Source organism: Halictus rubicundus, chromosome 5 (assembly GCF_050948215.1).
Source record: "Halictus rubicundus isolate RS-2024b chromosome 5, iyHalRubi1_principal, whole genome shotgun sequence".
Lineage (NCBI taxonomy): Eukaryota > Metazoa > Arthropoda > Insecta > Hymenoptera > Halictidae > Halictus > Halictus rubicundus.
In genome coordinates this window covers 1,296,478-1,318,550 of record NC_135153.1, presented here as the reverse complement: position 1 = coordinate 1,318,550, position 22,073 = coordinate 1,296,478, and the positions used below count along the sequence as shown (strand labels likewise).

General features: G+C 43.3%; 2 protein-coding genes across 2 annotated transcripts in view; both read left to right on the top strand.

Moving 5' to 3' along the window:
- The first annotated feature begins 8,693 nt into the window (after nt 1-8,693).
- Nucleotides 8,694-22,073, top strand: part of LOC143354002 (uncharacterized) — a 156,135-nt gene continuing 142,755 nt past the window's right edge. The window contains exon 1 of the mRNA XM_076787658.1: nt 8,694-13,251. Coding sequence (XP_076643773.1) covers nt 10,657-10,989 — 333 coding nt within the window. The 5' untranslated portion in view covers nt 8,694-10,656 and the 3' untranslated portion in view covers nt 10,990-13,251. The remainder of the gene's footprint in view (nt 13,252-22,073) is intronic.
- On the top strand, nt 18,664-21,441 carry LOC143353954 (uncharacterized). The gene is made up of 5 exons (XM_076787571.1): nt 18,664-18,944; nt 19,205-19,414; nt 19,538-19,691; nt 19,765-19,865; nt 19,945-21,441. Exons 1-5 carry the CDS (start codon nt 18,921-18,923, stop codon nt 20,185-20,187), a joined length of 732 nt encoding a protein of 243 aa, XP_076643686.1. The 5' UTR covers nt 18,664-18,920; the 3' UTR covers nt 20,188-21,441.

The window sequence follows — 22,073 nt, the reverse complement described above, 5'->3', positions numbered from 1 at the left end:
CGAGGGGAAAAGCCGTGGAAGCGTGGAGGAATAACGCGGTAGAAGGTGAAGTCAGAGTGGAGGAACGAGTGTTGATCTGGCGACTCTGCGACAGTGACGAAACGCGTCACGTGACCGGACCGCGGAGTAGCGCGGTAGAAGGGGAAGTTAGATTGGAGGCAGAAGTCTCGATCTGGCGACACCGTGTGTACGCAGCGTGCAATGGTAACTGAACGAAATTAATGTACACTGGTCTATCGTTATTTGTCCTCTGTTATTTAACCGAATCGCCAATTCGGCAGCTTTACAAATTAACTGACCTTCATGTCAATACCTAAAGGTCTTCTGTCGCGTTCAATAATTTTACTCGTGTTAAGTTTCGTAATTGTTACGCCTTAAATTAAATTATAATTTTCCAAGAAAGTGGAAGTCCATAGGAATTCTGCTATTCGTCCTCGGGAGTATGCCTAAAACAGGTACTCGGGTATTGGCAGAGAAGGTTGTTCGAAGGGCCAAAACAATGCGGGGAATTAGAGAATTAGAAATTTTATTTTCTCGTCGACTTCGAACCAACCGTTTCCTTTCGCTTTTTTTCCCCCGCGGACATATCGCGAATCGAATGTTTGTCGAAACGATTATTGTTACTTCCGCATGCTGGACCGGCGCTCGTCGTTCGCGCCACACCCACCCTGTACGTCTCGCGGGTGGAAAAGTAAAATGCGACTCGGCACGTTCGCGAATGTCTTTCGGTGAAACGATTCATCTCCTAGGTGCGTTCCCATTTTTTCTTTTTTTTTAATTAACTAACGACTAATTGCCCGATCACATAATCCACGGTACCGTGCATCCGTAGTTCTAAACGATAAGATTTGTACAATTCTGCGATACGCGTTCGAGCCTTTCCTTCCCTGAAGAAAAGAAGGGAAAAGACGATCGGAGAGCAAGAGAGCCGACGAAGCGTTTGTTCAACTTGGTTTACGAATCTTTCCGAGCATGTGAAACGTTTAATTTTTTGTCTTTTGTCTAATGCGTATATAATTATTTGATTTGGAATTTGTAGTATAATGAATTTAACGGTGTCATGCCAGTTTTATGTTTGATAATTTCGCCGATTGGCGAGGACACGATTGAGAGTGTTGATTTGTACGGGCCAGTGTCGCCAGATGAGAGGTGGGAGCACGAAAGGAGGGGAAAAAGTTTACCCTCTCTCTCTCTCTCTCTCTCTCTCTCTCTCTCTCTCTCTGCCGGTACCGGAGTATGCGCGAGAGAGACGGAACGCGTCACGTGACCGGGCCGCGGCGGAAGCGTGGGGGAATAGCGCAGTGGTGGGGGAAGTTAGTGTGGGGAGACAAGTCTTGATCTGGCGACACTGGTACGGGCGGTATCCCTGTTATGTTTTTGCTGAAATTTTATCGTACATCGTTACGTTGCGCTTTTAGCACCCTCTTTTATCCGAGCCACAAGTCGCGTTATTTATAAACCGAAAGGAAACAACGACAACAAAATTTCAGCGAAAGAGAAAACGCCTTTCGATACAAGCGGACCTTCACGACGAGTATTTCTAGGTCGCAGATAAACTATTGCCGCTTTATCGAACCGCCATGATAACTTACCGATTGTTGCATTATAAAAGACACCTCGAGCATAGTATCATTTTTAAAAAGGAAAAAAAAGAGTGTCCTAGAACAGTTCGGAATTTCAGTTTCGACAACGATCGAGATTTAGTTTTCTATTAGTTCTTAAGTCGGTAGTCGTTTAATTTATTACTTTATCTTTATCTCCGAAAAAGAATACTGTCCCCACCCCCCACACCCAACAAAAAAATGAATTCCATTTCTTTCTTCTTGATTTGTAGATCGCTTGTTCTTTTTTTTTCTTGTTTCTGTATTTACCACTTCCGTTTCTATTTCTCTGTGCAATGTATATCTTCTTTATGTTTTTCTTTTTTTTTGTCTGCAATTATTGTTAACGTTCCGCTGATGGCCCCGCGCGTATTTCGACACGTTGACGTTACAATTGCCCACGGCCGAACGGTAATATTGATAATATTTGTCCACGACGTATCGTCACGTGACGGAGGGGAAAAAAGAAGGGACAACCGAGCGCTTCTGGAATGCATGGCACAGTGTTGACAAGTATCTCGCAACCAATCGGAACGAGTACTTGCGAGACGAAGCACACCGGAAATGAACGTCAGGATCTAATATGCTAACCTATTTTTATATGTATATATATGCAAATATAAAACATATACGCATATATGTATATATACACATATAAAAAAAGGGATATATATTATAAATATATATTAACGATTTATGAAGTCTATCGTGTGTGTGTTCATAGATAAATCGAGGATTGTAAAATCGGTACGTCGGAATACATGGGTTGTAATTAAAGAGGTACAGGAATTGGTTAATATATTTCGTTGTTATGAATTGGACTACGCTCCGATTTGTAGATAATATTAATATAGGTATCTTATTTTTTTGCTCACTTTTTTCCTTGCATTTACAAACAATTACAAAAAAAAACGTATGTAATAAAAATTATGAAATATTAATTTTGTGCGTTTCCTTTTATTCTCATTCATTACACTCTCACCGTTTATTATTTTTTTCCGTTTGTTCTTTCTCTGTGTTGTTATTGTTGTTTTTTCTCTTCTCTTCTCTCTCTCTCTCTCTCTCTTTTCATTTGTAGCAGAAACGCAGACGAATGTCGGAGGAGCGAAATAAATGGGAGAGACCGAGTAAAAATTGATCAGAGATTTTGTTCGTTTGCCGATTGAAAGGACCGGGAATTGCGGAGATAATAGGACGAAAAAAAATGAAAAAAGAATTTTCAGGGATTCAATTCAACACTGTCATATACTGTGCCATACATATCCACTTCGGTGTACGATGGTTCAGTGAAAAGAAAAAAAAAATGAAAAAAGCAAAAGGACGATCTATAGGTGGGTTCCGGTCCAGCAATCCGATCGACCAATTTTTTTCTTTATTCGCTTCACAAAGGTGGTATTCCCTTTCGCTGCCGCTGCACTTTGTTTTCGGGGTTAACGTGGGAGCTCGTTAACCCACATACGGCGGCCGTTTCTTTTTCGCCTAGAATATATACACGGACATTTCGAAGCAACGAATAAATAATTACACCCTTAACCCTTAAGCGAACCTTCGAGAAGTACTTGAAAAATGCAATGATTCGTTTAAATTCTATCGAATATTTCTGTCGAAATGGAAACGCGACGAGAGAGTGAAATTTCATCGAAATAATTATATCACTGATATTTACAAATTAAATGATTATTAGCATTAATTTGACTTAAGGGTTAGAATCGCACGAGAAATAATAATTTATAGTTCGGCTCTCCGGTCGTTGAGTCGACCTGCCATTTTTCTATTCGCTTCGGCAGAAATGTTTCTGCACGAAACTGTAACATAAAGCCATGCTGTCCGCATACAGGTGACGCAACCACATATAAAAAGTTATCAAGACGACATATACGACCGAACTAAATTTATTCCTGTTTCGTCAAGTAAAATAAGATTGAAGACCTAAGTACGTGGCATATCTTGATTATCACACTGTATCCGTTTTATAAATACGAGTAATTATTATAACGAAATTTCATGGTCTATTTTCCGGCAGCTAACGCGTTAATGGCGTCGTGGAAGGGTTCAGGATCGACGCTTTACCTTCCGGCGAGTCTTTTACAAATCAAAGATTTAACAATCTTTTGAAAATCGAAGTGGGGCAAAATTGTTCGATAACCATAGACTGATTTCATTTTCGTTGGAATTGTTATCTAAAAATGTTAAGCTTCTTTTGACCTTTCAACTGGGTGACTTTTCAACCATGTTACGAAGACGTAAAAAAGAGAAATGAAATTTATATAAAAATTTTATCATAATCAACGTAAATACGAGCATGATGCAGCTATAATGTGAAAGAGTTATTCGGTAAATTAAGAAAAAATAAAAAAATAAAAAGTTTCTGGAATTAAAATTTGTCATCCCCGGTTAGAAGGTCAAACATGGTTTTCGAGGGGTAAAGCGTCAATAACAAATTTCCTCGATCGTGAGATTTTTCGATGAAAACCCGGTCGACGAACAGAGTAAGCAGTGCCAAAGAGACTGAGCTAAGACACACACACACACACAGGCGCGCGCACAGACCACACGAGTTAGTAGGAGTTCCAAGTGCAACTTAAGTAAACGATGCAATAAATGTTTCACCGAAGAAATCCTTAAAAGTGAAAACGAATACTACGAAGGAAAGAATCGAGGGGGGGGGGGGGAATCGAACGAGTTTATCAAAGGTTCCTTCAGACTCTCGCGAAACTGTCCCCCGCGATGCTGGCAAAACTCTGTACAGAAAGTAACATCTTCGCGAATGTAAGTGCTCTTAACAATGCATTTGATAAGTCGTAATAATTATTTCCGAGCATTCGTTGTCGCTTTCGCTGTGACAGCTTCGAGCATCAAAAAAAGAGGAAAAAAGAAAACAAAACAGTTCATCTCTCCGCCCCTTTTCTGGTCCGTTTCTTATTCGAGAATTTCGTACAATAATTTCCGCGAACGTTTACACGTGATCAGTCGAAATATTACAATATGCTTTTAATCTTCCACGAAATTAAAGGAGAGTAACAACCCAGTCGGCCGGACCCGCTTCGAGCAAATTTTGATCAACGTTTGCGAGCAAAAGACCGGCAATTTGGTGCCAACACCACGCTTGGAGCAAAATTTGGTCCCTATCTGTTATGAATTTGCCGGCCGAAGCTTGTCGACAGATGGGGAGCCTGTGTCGATACAGATCGGTCGCAATTCTGGTGCAAAGTTTGCAGGCGGGAATTCGGGGGCAACTCGGAGGCAAAACGAGGGCAGAGTCTGACAGAGTACAGGATATGTCGGTCGCACTAAGAGCTGACCTAACCTTGCTGTACGAGGAAAAACGGAATTTCATTTACATTTCTAAATTATATAATTTAAGTTTCATGTATTTACAACGATTTAGTTCTGTTTTCAATCTGACAGCAAGGTTTACTTGGATCTTGCCCGATTTTTACTCTCGGAGTAAGGTTAGGTTCGCTCAGTACGACCGACCTGCCCTTCACACGAAGCAGGGCAGAGTCTGCTCTCGTTTTGCCCCTGATTTGCACTCGAATTCCACCTGCGAGATGGGTCGCAATTTGTAGGCAAGTTTTGGTGGCAAATTTCTAGGAAATCGGGAGCAGATTTTTTACTGGGACATAATTGAGGGAGTCGATTTCACGTTTCGAATCGTCCTCTTAATGTCGTGCATTAATTACGCGCGTGAAACGGAAACTTCTCCCACGTTGCATTTTTGATTCGCCTTGAAACGATCGTAGTGCCTTCTTTTTTCTTTTATATTTCGAAAGGAACGATTTTGTGTCGGTCCCGTACTGTTTCGCGAGAATTGACTAACGCGACGGCCATCTTTTCGTTCTCTCCCCCATTTCGTTACATAAGTCGTACAAATCCCGGCGACTGGTGGCCAATTGGATGTACCGCGGTCAGGATCGTTGAACCGTCGAGATCGTGGAAAGTGATTCGTGCTTATCGTCGATTACTTGCGAACACATATACATATACGGTAGTGTCTTATCAGCTAAATGTCATTGGATGATATTTAACTCGAGGTAGAAACAATGCAGAATGAAGTTCTCTCGAATCAAAGTATATCAGCCCGCGCGAGTTGTCGCGCCAAGTGCTCGAAGAGTATCTCTCTCTCTCTCTCTCTCTCTCTCTCTCTCTCTCTCTCTCTCTCTCTCTCTCTCCCCCCTCTCTCTTTCTCTTTCTCCCAACCCGCTATCTATCTCTCTATCCACAGCATACTCTTTAATTTGTTCGAAGCTTAAGGGTGAAAAAAGAAAGGAAAACACAGAAAATCCAAGTGCCAATTCTAGCGAAGCGAGAGTAAAGGACTATACATACATATACATATATATATATACATATAATAAAAGAAAAAAATATATATATACAAGAATACTTAGCGTAATTTTATGTGCATTATTTCTTACGTGAACGATATCAACGCGCGCGAGCGGTCAAGCCGGCGAGGAGGAACGGACTCTGACGCTATCTTTGCTTCGATGTTCGGTCGAATGATCGCCGCCATTCGTCGCCGAGGCGCGGACATCGATCACCGAGATCTCTCCGTTCGCGCCGCCTTAATTAAAGTAACTCGATTGGCGTGGACGAGGGAGGTTCCCTGGAACACGTCCGGCCGGTGAACGCGTTCAGGGAGACATGATCGTGGAGTAAACATAATCAAATTTTATCTACGACCCTTCCTTGTTCGCTCGCGAATACGCACCATTATCGGAGGGGCATACAGTTAGGGAAATTTTTAACGGGAAATTTATCCCCGCGACTTTAGACGAGGTGACCACGCGAACGTAAGCGCCACGGTGTGCCGCGACAACTCCTTGGACCTGGTCCACGCACACATCTTCTTCAGCATCTTTCTGCAACGTTCTCTAGTTCGTGGTTCGATGGAGCTAGGCAATTTCTTCGCGGTCTCCGCACGTCTTGAAATCCTCACTTGCTCAACTCGATCCCGATTCAATGAGTTCCCTTCATTTGGCCATTTGTTCCTATTATTGCATACGCGGGGTGAGCAATTCCAGAGTGGCACACTTCACCGCGTAAAGTCTACCGATTTTTCCGAAAATTCCCTGATTTTTGGAAATGACTCGACGATACCCCAAGGATGGTCGATTAGATCAGAGCGGGGGAACTGGCGGCCCATGGGCCCCGACTTGCCAGATCAGGAGAGTTGACTCGAATCGAGGGGAAGAAGCTACCCTCTCTCTGCCAGTAGAGTCACGTGACATAGTGACACATGCACGACAAGGAAACGCGTCACGTGACTGGGCCGTGGCGGAAGCGTGGGGGAATAGCGCGGTAGAAGGGGAAAATTAGAGTGGGGGAACAAGTCTTGATCTGGCGAATATGGTTCCTCGGCTCTGGCGAGCTAGGAATGGTGCCGAAAAGGGGACAACCTGAAAGTCAATGGTAGGGGTCGCGCAGCGATGGCGGGGAAGCAGTTCCCCGGCTATGAATTAGATTATTAGATCGTCCCTTCAGTAAATCAATTGTCCTATGGAATTGCGCCGATGTTGCGAAACTAGGTTCACGAGAGTTCTCTTTTTCTCTTCGATTCTGCGCGGCCGCTGCCTCTGTCGGCCGTCCACTGAATGAATTTCGGCCGACGGTACACTGAATTTCCGCTAGGAGCGGAGCCCGAAGACATTCTAAATTCCATTTCTTGGTGACCTTGTACTTAACGCGTGCAGAAGCGTTGTCCGGAGTTTTGCAAGTCGAAGCTGTTCCATCCGATCGATACCAGTTTAAACACAGTCTGCAAAACTTTTGATTAGCTAACGAAGCGATTTGTAAATTACTTTTAGCGCAACTCGTTCTTCGTACGATCCGTTGGCGTTCCTAGAATGAAAATTGCACAGAATTCACAGCGTATGACGAGTACAGTGTTCACTCTATATATGTCCCAAATGCCTAACCGATAAAAGTCGCAGAACTACCAAGAGACCTCGGTCGCCGAGGAGTGTAAGGAGTATCTCCTGGCCGATATGTCCGTGGCTAGACCCGCGTTTTGGACATATATCGAGTAAACGCTGTATAGCGACGTTGCACAACGGTCTCCCGTTTATTCCACCGGGGACGTTACTCGGACACTTATCTGTTAACGAACGGACCGACTGTCTCGGCGACAATCTGTTCTCAATAAATCGTGTTGTTATCGGAGCCGGTGGTCGCAGGAACATTGTAATACCAAATACAATTCCATTGAGTTTATTTATAAAGGGATCCTTAATAATGTAAGAGTAATGTAAGCAAGCGTAGCGTGTAAGTTTAAGCGGACAACGCGTAACGAACGGTCATTTATGCGAAGCGAATCGAACGAGTGCCCAGCCTTCAATGACAACACGAATCATTGGGACGCGTCGTGTACTCGGCCGCGCGCGTAATCATTATATTCTAAAGTTAGGTTCATTGCCGTAATGATTCACGTCGGCGGAACTTCAGCAATGGACATTGCCAAAACGACCGGCGGAGGTTGCGCGTGATCGATACGCGAACGATCGATGAAGTCGTTGAACTGGAAGAAGAATTCTATCGAGTGGCGGACGACGCGTTCGGTTATGCGAAAGTTCTTCCTCCACCTCGACGCTCCTCGACAGTTTCTATCCTGCTGACGGACAAATAGATTAACACTAACATCAATAGCACACTCGCCCATTTTCCGTTCCGGATACCGTCGAACCTTTTAGCTCACTATGGTTGTGCTCCAATTTGTCGTGTCTGTCGAACACGTCGAATGCCAGTCGTGTGACACAATTCTTGGTCTATATTTAAAAATTAATTTTCTTCATAACACAGTTGCTCGCGCCGAACTTCATTCGGTGTCAAGAACCAATTTTTATTATGAGCTTTCATTCTGCTTCGATTCTGTGGAATTCTTCAGGGCGATTGTTCGGCGGTCGACGTGCTCGAAAAGGAGGTTAGGAGCGAAACACGTGGAATTGAAGTGTAAAACGAAAATGGATGAAGGCCTTCGAGCTCCCTGCAGCTTTTTTTAATCGAATTATCCTTGATCGCATAAGATTAGTCTAATTTTCTCTGTGCGTGCGAAACGGAGTTTGGAGGTTATCTGACTTCCGGTTGTCATCCATCGGCTCGGTAAGATGGCGAAACACGTGGAATTGAAGTGTAAAACGAAAGTGGATGAAGGCCTTCGAGCTCCCTGCAGCTTTTTTTAATCGAATTATCCTCGATCGCATAAGATTAGTCTAATTTTCTGTGTGTGTGCGAAACGGAGTTTGGAGGTTATCTGACTTCCGGTTGTCATTCATCGGCTCGGAAAGATGGCGAAACACGTTCTGCACGTCTGACGCGAGGCATTTCAGTTTTGCGCGAAATTCCCGGAGACAGTTAGCTGAACGAGATCAACGGAACGACTCAAATACGCGACACACCGCACCGTGCCAATTCGAACGAAGTGCATTAAGTAGGTAATTAATCAGCTCTGTGCTACAAAGCTTTAGAGCGCATGGCTGTTGCAACCGGAAACATCGAACACAAGTCGCGGTTCTATCAGCGACGGAAAATAATTCGCAGATCTGCCTCGTTGCTGTTCGGGCGACGCTCGCCTGCTGCAACGACTGCGTGACAAAAGAATCTTCTGAGATATTTCGGCTCTGGAGAACTGATTTCCGCATAGGGAGGGTTCTCCTCGTATTAGGCACGTGTTTCTTTAAAATCTGTGGAATTGCTTTTTAGATTTTTCTTGTTGCATTAATTCGTTTAAGCAGTCTCGTTGTATGAAACAAACGTAATAATCGGAAGAAACGCGATTGATCAAAAGTACATCCAAAGCGAAAAGTCTAAATTCGCCTTCAGGCTTGCTGACATTACGAGGAACGGACGCGAATTGATAATGCTTGTCGAACCAATACGCCGCGCCAGACGCGTTTCACGTTGCAACTAGTTAGACCGTCGCGCGTCGTGGGAAAACGAGCACGACGATGGAAACGGACGCGTATGTACCGGGTGACCGGAAATTGTTGCCAGTATTGTTGCTATCAGTTTTTCTTCCCCGTTAATCTCGCGGGGCCTTATCGGCGAGCGGGTTACCGGGAGAACGGCGCAGACGTCCGTTTATCGCGTAGTACTATATTTTGTGACTGTGATGCTAGGAACTTCGTAATACATACGTAGGTTGCGCATAGGTTTCGTTCGACGGAAAAGTTACACCATCTTCGTTACCATTTTCTTTCTTTCGGCACGCCGACCGAAGCGGGTACGTCTGGCGGGAGTGTCGCCAGATGAGGGGAGGGAGCACGAATCGAGGGGAAAAAGTTAGCCTCTCCCTGCCAGTACGGAAGCGTAGGGAATAGCACGTAACAGGGGAAATTAGAGTGGGGGAACAAGTCTTGATCTGGCGACACTGCGTCGGCTTTTGCGAAGTCAACGGCGAGATCGATCTAACGAGATCGTGTCGTTGCCTTCGATCGTACGAAACGTCAGGATCCGGGGGATTCGAATCGTTTAGACCACGCCCCTGGGCAATTGGTACTCGGAGAGTCGGTGACGTAGAATCGGCTACCCCCACTACCGCGCTCCTGTCGCCCGTCCAGCGCGAGAGGGGAATACAAACTCGCCGTAAGGCAAGTAAGGCCGGAGCGCGATAGTGGGGGTAGCCGATTCTACGTCATCGACTCTCGGAGCGCCAATTGGCCAGGCGAGGTTTAGAGGAGAGTACTTTAAATATCAATAGAGAATAACGGCTGCGACGTTTAGTTAATTACGATCCCTTTGTCCGGCGAGCCGACCTTTTGCCGCGTATCGATCGTAGAACTCGCGAACGGACGGAGAGACGTTCAACGTTTCTTTGTGATTTCTTTCTGTGCGCGAAACACTTATCGATTCCGACGGTACGTCATACAGTACGGGATTGTACAGTAGGTACGCCCGTACGGTTCTCGCCGCTCGTAGCTGGGGAGTTCACGAGTATCCTTGGACGTCTGCGTGCACATGTGGCGTCAAGTGGGTTCTAACTATGCTCGAGTGGGTCGCGCGGCTTCCACGATGACCAGATGGGAGGTGATACAGAACGTTTTTTCTTTTTGTCGCCATGAGCGACCAGCCTGTCGCCGATGACGATTCACTCGAAGAGATCGCGACCTCTTCGTCTTCTGTGTCGTCGTGGAACGCTCGATCGGATTCGGTCCGAAGCGGAGACGAAAATGTGGCGAGGAAAACCGAGCAGCGAGCTAAGAGAACGGGGAAACATGATTTCGATAGCCCATGTCAAGGGAGGAGAACTCTCGCCTGGCCAAACGTAGTTGAAAAGAAAGGAAAAAAAGGGACCGGTTGCGTACTCGAGGCAACGGGGGCTCGTTCGTTGGACAAGGACCACCGACGCCTAGATTGCCTTCCGACTCTGATTACGCGACTGACCTCGTGAACATGGGAAACGGTTCACGCTCTCCGGAGCGTTTATGCGGCGCCTTGCGTGCCCGAACGACTGAACCGATATTGAAAACGTGTGCGACGAGTTCGTGTCCCCCTCGGAGACCACGTATTGGCCGAAGACGACGTTGTCTTGCGAGGTTTACGATCTCGAATGAATTCCTTCTGGAAGAGTCGCCAGATCAGGGGAATTGAATCGAGGGGAAAATGGTTACCCTCTCTCTCTGCCTCCGTCTTGTGGCGCATGCGCGACAGAGACGAAGCGCGTCACGTGACCGGCCTGTGGCGGAAGCGTGGAGAGGATAGCGCGTTGTAGAAGGGGAAGGTAGAGTGGGGAGACAAGTCTTGATCTGGCGACTCTGCTGGAGAGGAGAAACAGGGGACGAACGACGGTATAGTACCATAACAGATTACGTTGTTTACCCTCTTTTCCCTTCTTTCACTTCTGTTCGTGTACGCGGCGAACCAGCGGGATGAAAATGGTACATTCACACACGCACATCCGACACACGTATCTACATACACGTATGCGCGCGAATACATAGAACGTTTGGGTTAGTCCCCTAAAGAGGGAGGAGCGTATATGTATGTGAGTTTATAATGTGACCCGTGACTCTTTTCTTATTGACGACGACTGCATTGCTACCACTGACAAAGGTTCGAATATTCATTACATAGTTGTATTTGCAATGATTACCTATGCATATATATATACATATATATGTGTATATAGATATACATAAATATATAGATATCTATTATATTCATTGATCGAAGAGAAAAGGTATATACGGAGAACAAAGAATGCGGATAAGAGAGTGGAATTTAAATATTGTTGGTGAGAATGGAGAGCGCGACGCGAACTGCGAGAGGGACACTATCGACGACGGTGGAGACATTGATGATTTTGCCGACGATAGCAAACAGGAGAGACACGCGCGTCTCCCTCGCTCTCTGTCTTCGGAACACCGTGAAGCACACGGGGGGAAACGAATGGAGCTATTAATTATTTCTCCCCCTTTTCTCTTGTTGATTCCATTCTCTCCGCTTCCCGTTTCTTTCCCCCCGTCTCTTCTTCCGTCAATTATTATATAATTATTACTATTATTACTATTGCTATAATTATATTATTATGAATATTATTAATGTTATTGTGTATGTTAATCTTTCGATTACGTTATTCTCGAATTTTAGACTGGGACGTGCAATGTTGCGGTTCGTAATCGATCGGAGATCGGGTATTCGCGGTAGGTGATCGCGCGCGATCAATCGTCCCGGGGAATGATCCTTGATCCGAGCGTGCATCTGCATAGAGGGAGGGGAGGGGGGAGCATTTCGAGGGGAATACATCTGACAACGTTGTTTCCCATGCCAGTGTCGCCAGAGCGGGGAAATTGGGGGAGAGTACCCTCTCCCTGTCATTACCGGATTAGTCACGTGACATTGTGGCACATGCGCGGCAGAGACGAAGCGGGGATGTTTGCTCCCGGTGAATGGCGTCGCAGAAGGGGTAAGGTAGAGTGGGGCACAAGTCTTAATCTGGCGACACTGCCGAAACGTGATTCCGTCAACAATTCAGTGTGCCGTGTCACAGGCATCGCCGAGAACACATCTCCTTTTCCTTGGTCGACATTTCCGTGGAAGCCCACGTGCGTAGAAACAGCGAATCGAATACATCCTGTTATCTAGATTGCTTAAACAACGTTTGTACTACGTGAGCGAAGGGAACATATGTTCGTGCAATCATATCATTCGGATAACGCAAGTAGGTGTTCTATCCAAACAGTACAAACGTCTAGATAGCATGAACGCGACCGTTTCTTGCGTGGGCGCTTATTAATGTTCGATACGTCGATCTACCATCTTTGTCGGACGAATCCGTGTTGCTCTCAGAACGTTTCGTTCATTGTTCGAAACTGTCATCCTCGGTGAACGTAGAAAATTATTCTCGCGATTGTCCATTGGTCCATTCGTAGTCTACCGATCGTACGACAGGTCTTCGACTACAGTAGAACCTCGCTAGTTGCAGCCAGAGTTGCCAGACGGGCTTGTATTTCCCTCAAAATGCTTCCCCTTCTGCTGCTAAATATGTTCCCTAGCGACACTAGCAACACCAGCGACGACTGTCTGCACGATGGAACGCATGACGTTCCTCCAGAGTCCTCAGATCAGGGGAGTAAAATTACCCCCTCTCTACCAGTACCGGATTAGTCACGTGACGTTGTGGCGCATGAGCGACAGATATGCGACGCGTCACGTGACCGGCCCATGGCGGAAGCGTGGGGGAATAGCGCGGTAGAAGGGGAAAGTAAGGAGACGAGTCTTGATCAGGCGCTGGTAACTCTGGTTGCAACCTCGTTTGTTGCACGAGATCCTCGTTCATTGCACACTAGCCGGCCCGAGATGTTCAAGATTCTGGAACCCGTGGTGGATACTGGGGTGACTAAGTAGAAACAAAAGAAGATCGTACGAATCACTATGCTCGGCCACCTCCTCGGTTGCGTATCCTCGATTTTTACACGAAATTTTCCGGCGCCGTGCAACCAGCGAGGTTCTACTGCAATTCGTTTCTTTCGACATATCCTCGGTAAACGAACGCGTTCCATCGAAATATTTTCGACAGCGATGCCGACGGGTCTCTGACTGCTATCAAGACGATTGAACGTGCGAAAGTGTCCGCGGGTCCTTTCGTGTTCTCGAATACTCGGACATTCCCCAAAGTAGATCGTGCTGCATATCGATGTTGTATACGGAGAAAAGCGATCTCTCGGATCGAGAAGAGGGGGGGAGGGTCGAATTGTGCCTAGTATTGCATTCGCGAGGATGCACGCACGCGGGAAAAAAAAAAGGAAAACAACGAATTCGGTGTATCGAATAGAGAGAGAGCAGAAAGGGAGTGAGAGATCCCTTTTCTTGCGGCGAGTGGCCCGGTTCGTTGTTACCGATGCGATGTGCACAGAGTGACAGTGTCGCCAGACAGGGGAAATCGAGGGGAATACAGTTACCCTCTCTCTCTGCAGTTACCGGATTGGTCACGACGCATACGCAGTCGCAACGCGAATTGGGTGCGCGCGTTCACGTTACGTGACCGGTCCGCGGCGGAAAAGTGGGGATGCTTGCCGCCGGAGAGTGGGGGAATGGCGTCGTGGAAAGGGTAAGGTAGTGCGGGAGAACAAGTCTCAATCTGGCGACACTGCGGAGAGAACCGAGACACGCTGTTGCGCGAACAACTTCCTCCTACGATTCTGTTTCACGCGTGCTTCCGGCCGTCTCCCTGCGTGTTTGTGTTTTACATTGATAGAGGGAGAGAGAGAGAGAAAGAGAGAGAGAGAGAGAGAGAGAGAGAATGAGAGAGTCTGAAAAAAAGCGAGGCAGAGAGAAGAACGGTATGTGCAAGAGAAAGAGAGAGAGAACTATAAGACAAGAATGATAGGAATTGCGAGCGTGGTTTAAAACACACAGACATAAACAAACAAGCACACACACAAAGTGAAAGTATCGAGCGAAGACAAAGAATCGGACGAAAATTTTGGATGAAAGAATTCGGCAAGTTTTTCTTTCCTTTTCGGAGTGAACGCAAGCGCGATAGAAGGATGGAGGAGGAGTTAGGCGAACGGGGGAAAAGGGAGGAAGCATTCTCACGACCAACGACTTACGGATATACGAGGTACAATTGCGTTTTCTTGTTTCGACGACCGACTACTGCTTGACCATTTGTTAAGACGACGATTGTATGGCGACGACTATATGCGAGAGTGTAGAACGGAGTATGTATAAAATGTATTTTAAGCGTGGTCACGAAGAAATCAATTTACACGTAACAATTTACAGTAACGATACTGACGCGGGTTGTGCATAAGGAAAACGAAAACGAAAAAAGGGGGCGGGGCGGGGAGGGGAAGAAGAGGTAAAAAAACCTGAGCACGCAACACGCGCGCGCGCGCGCGCACGACGATGGAGGATCGGATCGAGCCGCGAAACCGCGCGGAAAATCAGTTTCTTCGCGAGCGTTCTTTTCGACGTTCTCCGTTCTCTTTTCGATCTCTGCTGTGCGTGCGTTCGGCCCGTTGTCGACCCCCCGATCGATCGCGTTCATACTTTTACACGACGAAACGGAAACAAAGAAAGAAAAGAGAGGGAAGTTGCAGTTTTAGAACGCGTCGTCCCGTTGCTTTCTAAAACTCTTCTAAAACGTTTTTAACCCATTTGCATCATACGGAAATATGAAAAGAAGGCCTTTATCACCAAACTTTTTTTTTTTATTACATTTAGGTACAAAAATGACTACAAGTAAAAGAACTTCATATTTCAGCATTATAAGAAAAAGTCTGAATTACTACTTTCATCTCCAACAACGTCCTCCATTTCTATTTTTTAGCTGACGAATAGTGACCAGGAACATTGAGCGTACATGATGCAAATGGGTTAACGCGACCGCGTAGCAAATTCTTAGGTCGTACGATTTTCTAAGGTCGGACGTTGTACGATCGACACGGGAAAAGAAACACAGCGCATAGACACACACGCATACACACACAGAGAGAGGAAATTAGAGGAAGTGGAACGCACGGGCGAGCGAGATAGGCGTCGTTAGGAGACGAAACAAGGAGTGCCAAATCATCCGTGACTTCCGTCCCACTTGGGCAATAACGAGTACACCAGGTTCGGCGAGAATCGCGAACGCTTTTGCCATTTGTCCTCCAATAATCATAAGGATTCGTAATCTGTAATCTGTCCGCTAAAGCTGCCGGCCCCTTTTCGCGCGTCACGTCCGAGAAACGAGTAGCCCGGTCGCCGAATGCACCCTCCCTCCCGTCTCTCTCTCTCTCTCTCGTTGCTTCCGGCGATACGGAAATTCGTTCTTTGTCAGACGCGAAGAGATCCCCCGGCAGTTCAGCCATCCATGGGAAGAGTAAATGATTCGCGGGACTTCGGCGTGAACCAACGACATTAATGTCCACCGGAGACATTTAACCATCTCGATCCCGTGTGCGTCGAAACGCGACACGTATCCTGAACGTGTGAACCATGCGTTCGCGCGCGCGCGCGCGCGTAACATATATTTTATTTTCTGTGTAATAGCAGAGGGGAGGGGAAGAAAGTAGGCTTCGGAGTTTTTGCCGTGGACTGATATGACGAAGACGACGACTACGACGATGACGACGACGACGATGATGATGATCGTCGCTCAAGCGATCAATGTAAATAATGATCGGCCAGGATCATGTAACTTCGACACTCGCAACCAGTGCCTGTCGTTTCGTCGACGAACGGTATCGAGCAGCGGTATACCTCGCCGGGAAAAAGAAAAAAAAAAATGTTACCGACGAACGAAAAAGAAAACGATTCGAAACGAACGATTCAGTCCTCGTCGACACGAACGAGAACCGATCAAGCCGAAAAAACACGAAAACGCGAACGAGCCCCGGCGTCCGATCCTCCATGTCGCGAACGCTTCCACCGGAATAAAAATAAAATCGGCCCGGCGATCGGCAAGTTCCGGCGGCGGATCGTTGAAAGGAACAAAAAAAAAAAACAAATAAACAATATTTATTCGAACGACTTGCCAGTTTCGTTGCACAGTATACTACGAAGTAGGTTCGAGCGAAAAAAATGCATACAAAAAAAAACATAAGTAAGAACGCAAATCAATAATAACGGAAAGAGATCTATAGATTACGGATTGATGGATGAGTTGCATAGCTATTTGAGAAGTTTCACGAAATATCGATGTATATATTTTAAGTTTGTATTATAACGCCCCCACTTAATTTGTATGAAATGGAGAATTTCAGACATTAAAATGATGATGCAACCTTGGTCTTTATTCTTCCGTGTCCATCTTCACTTTCTCCACCGCGCAGCGCGCGGAACGTATCCTCCGTAGAATCTCCAGAATCCACGCCGTAGATTATATAAATCGAGCGACTTGTGTAAGCTTTTCGATCGATCGATTCGAAACTGACACGTGGCAGTGCACGTATGTACACTTTACGAGCATGTCGCCGCGGACAGAGAGGAAATCCTCTTTGCGAAATATAAGAATAAACCCTGCGAAGTTTCGTGACGCGAATCGACTGCCTCGCTGACCTAAAAATTCAAGCGCCCTCTCTTTCATGGACGACCGTCAGTTCGAGAATTATTTGCTGGATATCCATACGTATGAAAATTCTAATTGGGTCGCCGACTTATTTCCTATTGTACGAAAATACTTTTCAGAAAATGTCACACTGTTGTAAATGGTCTGTGTAACGGTGGAAAGAAATTTTTCTCAAGGTCATCGATATATTTTTAAATAATACTCTATTTTTATTCCGATGTTCATAAAGAAACAAATTCAACTTGATGCGAATCTTTATGAAAAATCTTCTGTGTCGATAACTGGAAATAGGGAACATACGATGTCTTCTCTTAATAATTTTATTAAACTTAAAACAATGCAACAATAATTTCGAATTCTGCAGTACAGAATACTCTTACCCTTTTGCAGTACATCAATTCAGTTTTGTCATAAATGCATAAAATCCACAGTCTATTAATGAGTATATTATTCCGACCAATCTCAAGATATTTGCATTTGAATATAATTAAAATTTCTTAAGTATTTAAACCTTGACTTCGTGATAAAAAACTGCAGAGGCAACGTCGCGGAAGATAGAAAATATGTACGAAGAATTGGTATGACAATTTCACAATTTCAGTGATGCATTGAAGTTGCAATTACAGCGAAGCGTGAAAGCGTAAGTACCTTTTCCATTTAATTGAGACAACTTGCACGTTAGAATCCATATCTGGCTTGGATATATGCAGGGGGGGGGGGATCCTGAATATAAAATTTCAATGTCGGGTCTGTATTGGTTTTTGAGATATTAATGAAAATACAAGGTATAGCCCCCAAACCAAATCGATTTTTTGGTCACACCAATCGGTAGGGCTCTCAAAGAAAACCCTCTGTGACAAGTTTCATGTTGGTGCCCCTATCACAAGGGTAGTTGCAGGCGGTGTTGCCAGATCAAGACTTGTCCCCCCACTCTAACTTCCCCCTCCACCGCGTTATTCCCCACGCTTCCGCCGCGGCCCGGTCACGTGACGCGTCTCGTGTCTGTCATACATACTCTGGCACTGGCAGAGAGAGGGTAACTTTTTCCCCTCAATTCGTGCTCCCTCCCCTCATCTGGCCACCCCTTATGCTCTATTTTCTCTGTTCTACTAAACAAAAAATTATGAAAAAATTCATGGACATTCTACCTAACAGAACACACGACTGTGATTTTTTTTAGAATTTTTGGTTACAAAATCGATTTATATAGGTCATACAGCCCTGGTCTCCCTCCTGTGACCATGTAACAAAACTAAAAGATTTTTATCTATATTAGATACTTAAAAATATCTCGAAAGTTATAAAGTTGAATTTTCAAAATTGGCGAATGTACTCAAACAATCAAAATGTTAAGTTACGCAAAGAAAAATACATAATCCTATTAAAGAAGAAAGTATACATTTGCATTTTGTAAGTCACTGTTTCAATTCGATGCAATTTAGAAAAAGTGTACAAAATTTGCAACGACAACGTCTTCGATGTTGTTTATTCTTAAGAATAAAAAATAATTGGCGTTCATCTATTTTTCTATATAGATAAATTTAATTAAGATGAACATGATGGTTCTTGTCCTTTTTCTTTTGTTTCGGCGCTGCACGTTTGACGATGCAAGACTATGCGCAATTGCGCAGTGCAGTATCGCGTGTCAATGTTCGCTGCGCATGCACTGACCGGTGGAAAGACATGGCAGGTGTTTCGGCTGCTTTTCATTGTTGACTATTTTTGAAAGATAGAAGGTTACTTCGGAGGTGTTCGAAGGACAATGATAACGGGTATATTAGATAATAATTCATAAGTCGTTTTTTAACCTATACTCGACACGCAATATGTCAAACAAACGGGAACTACAGGTAAGGATCTCTACGTTTCTTGTGGAACTTTTCGTAGCTTTTTCTACGAACGTAATTTTATGATTGAAATAAAGAATGTTTATGATACATAACATTTGTGTTCATTGCGAACAACGAAAAAACTATTAACGATGTAATGCCATACGATGGTATGGCTTAATGTGTACAGTAAATGACTGTACTATTTGAATTTAAACTAAAAATAGTTCAATGCAGGTAGACTGCGTTTATTTCATAATGTTTAAATATTTTTATTGAAGGCTCAAAGCCTCAAAGAGCTTGGAAACGCATGCGTTAAAAAACAAAAGTACGCAGAGGCTATATTCCATTACACGCAGGCAATTGAATTTGATCCTCAAACTTATTCTGTATACAGTAATCGATCGTATGCCTTTCTAAAAATGCAACAATATCATTTTGCAATGGAAGATGCTTTGATGACAATTCAACTGAAACCTGATTGGACCAAGGTAACTATATACAGTTACGTTAACTTCTTTCTGTAAAATTAGTAAGAATGTCATTTTGATGGTAATTATTTCCACATGTATGTATAACATTTTATTAAACCGTACTATGTAATCTTTTCGCAGGGTTATTTTAGGAAAGCTGAAGTGGAATCACAAACGTTTCGCTTCAGCGAAGCACTGCAATCGTATAATATAGCTTTATCTCTTCAACCAAATGAACCAACAATTTTAGAAGCAATGAATAAAGTATCGATGTTGTTGATAAAAGATAAAAGAGGTATTGTTTTTTCAAGAAAACAATAAGATTGATGATGTTTGTTATGATAATCTAATATCGAATTATTTTATAGCCGATCAACAGATACCTTGGCTTGGAGCTGGCGTCGGTATCATACTTGGTGTAATAGTTGTAATTGCTGACTATGTTTTTACAAATAAACCTTCATTAACAGTACGTATATTATTTAGATAATTCAATGAAAAGTATGCAAACATTTTAAAATAATGGTTTAATTTTTTGTTGAATGCAGCATCCCCTATTGATGGCCTCGTTAACAATGTCTATAGCAATGTTGGGATTCGGTGTTGCAAAGGGATTCCGTTATTTTGTAAAGTGTCAAAGAAAATCATTGTTAGAACCACCAATAGATCTGTTTGGTGAAGATAAAGAACAGGTGGATGATGTAAATGCCGAAATGAACGGTGAGAAAGAGAAACATCCAAAGTACAGCAAAGCTCAAGCACGGCAGAGATTTAAAAAAGGAAAATCATAGTGTGTTTTGATACCAATGACATGCATTTAATTCATACACATTTAACATCACAGAAAAACTCTGATCATTTACGACCGATGTTGTTACATTAGCAGAACTATATACTGTTTACCTTTTATACTTAAGTTATTGTTGAATAATGTTAAAAAAAAAAAGAAACAATCGAGAATGCACGACAGAGTCTCCGCATCTCTTTATATTTTTTGTTGAAGTTTTCTCATGTCGAACCAAACGTAATAGTTAATAGCTAAGTCCAAGTATTATGAACGCGATTATATTTCAAGACGTTTCTGAGAAATCACGAATAACAAGATTGCAATTGTCAGTAAGTTAATCAGTACAAATATTTCAAAGTTATGAATTGTAATTTTGACAAAATTTGCTCGTTGTATGAATTGCTAAAATATTTACAAATATAAGATGTTTCGATTTAACAAAAAAACGAAAAAAAAACAATACTGCCAAACTTGCCAATAACGTTTTTAAAGACATATATTATAAGATTAAATAATTTGAAGATAATCCTTCTATATTGAATACAACGAATTACAATGTTCTTGAAAACGATTTGCACTTCTTAACTTTCTGCACTTTCTGAACACAATCATATTTTATGCATATCCTGCATAAACGTAGTCCAGTACTTAAGAATTGTTCAAAACTTTACCAAATAATAAAACAAAACAACGACAAGTAAAAATTCCTTAATATATATGTATACACTGTGATGTCGCAACATTTGCAACGTCACAACACACACACACACACACACACTCACACGCGAAAAAATAAGTTACTTCAAGTTTAGTATAAATTATACTATCCCAATATGAAGACGACTATGCATGAATTAATATACAATCATGAGCTATAAATTTTTCAAATATGCAATTTCTAACCACAGTATACCTATCGTCATTAAAAGAAAATTATAAATTCAAATGTAGTTATTATACAAGAGTTTCTAATATTATGCATTTATGACTCCACCAATATGCTATTAAAACTGAGCACTTCTTTGTAGAAAACCTGAAACATACATTATTTATAAATAAGTCATGTATCTTATACATGTAGAACTTCTAAGGATTACATAGAAGTATATATATATATACTTGCCTAAGTTGTTGAATTGTTATGTATATTTAATTATTGGACCATTTTGAATATTACTAGTACCAACTTTATTCATATATATGTACGATTGAAAATTGTAAAGTCCGAAAATACGTAATACACGAATCCAATAGTCTCAGTTTAGTTGTCATACATATTAATGAACGCTTTTTAACCACAATATACTACATGCATTGAATCCGAAACCTCGATGTTCTATACACTACCATGTATAACTTGTTATTATGCGTGATATTACCATATCAATACCCGAATGAATTATTCTATCGAATTGATATCCTAGTCAATACATTATCGGGTCCGCTTCAACTACCGGCGTTACTGCTAACATTTAAAAATCAATAGAAACATGTTGTTGTAACATGTTTGCTGGAACTTTCTTTCTTGAATATACATATCTAGTATGTATATACAAGAATTGAACTGTTAACTTGTTAACTGGAACTTCTAATTTTTATGCAAGAAAAATGTTTCTGTCTTGATGGAATCTCTAAAGCATAAATTCAATGAAACTAAGAATTTTCTTTAATAAAAATAAAAGCATCCTTTCATTAACTAGAATAATAGCTCGGATGTACCTCAACACAGCACAGATGAGGGGAGGGAGCACGAATCGAGGGGAAAAAGTTACCCTCTCTCTGTGAGTACCGGGTTGGTCACGTGACATTATGAAAGAGACGGAACGCGTCACGTGACCGGGCCGCGGCAGAAGCATGGGGAATAGCGCGTTAGAAGGGGAAATTAGAGTG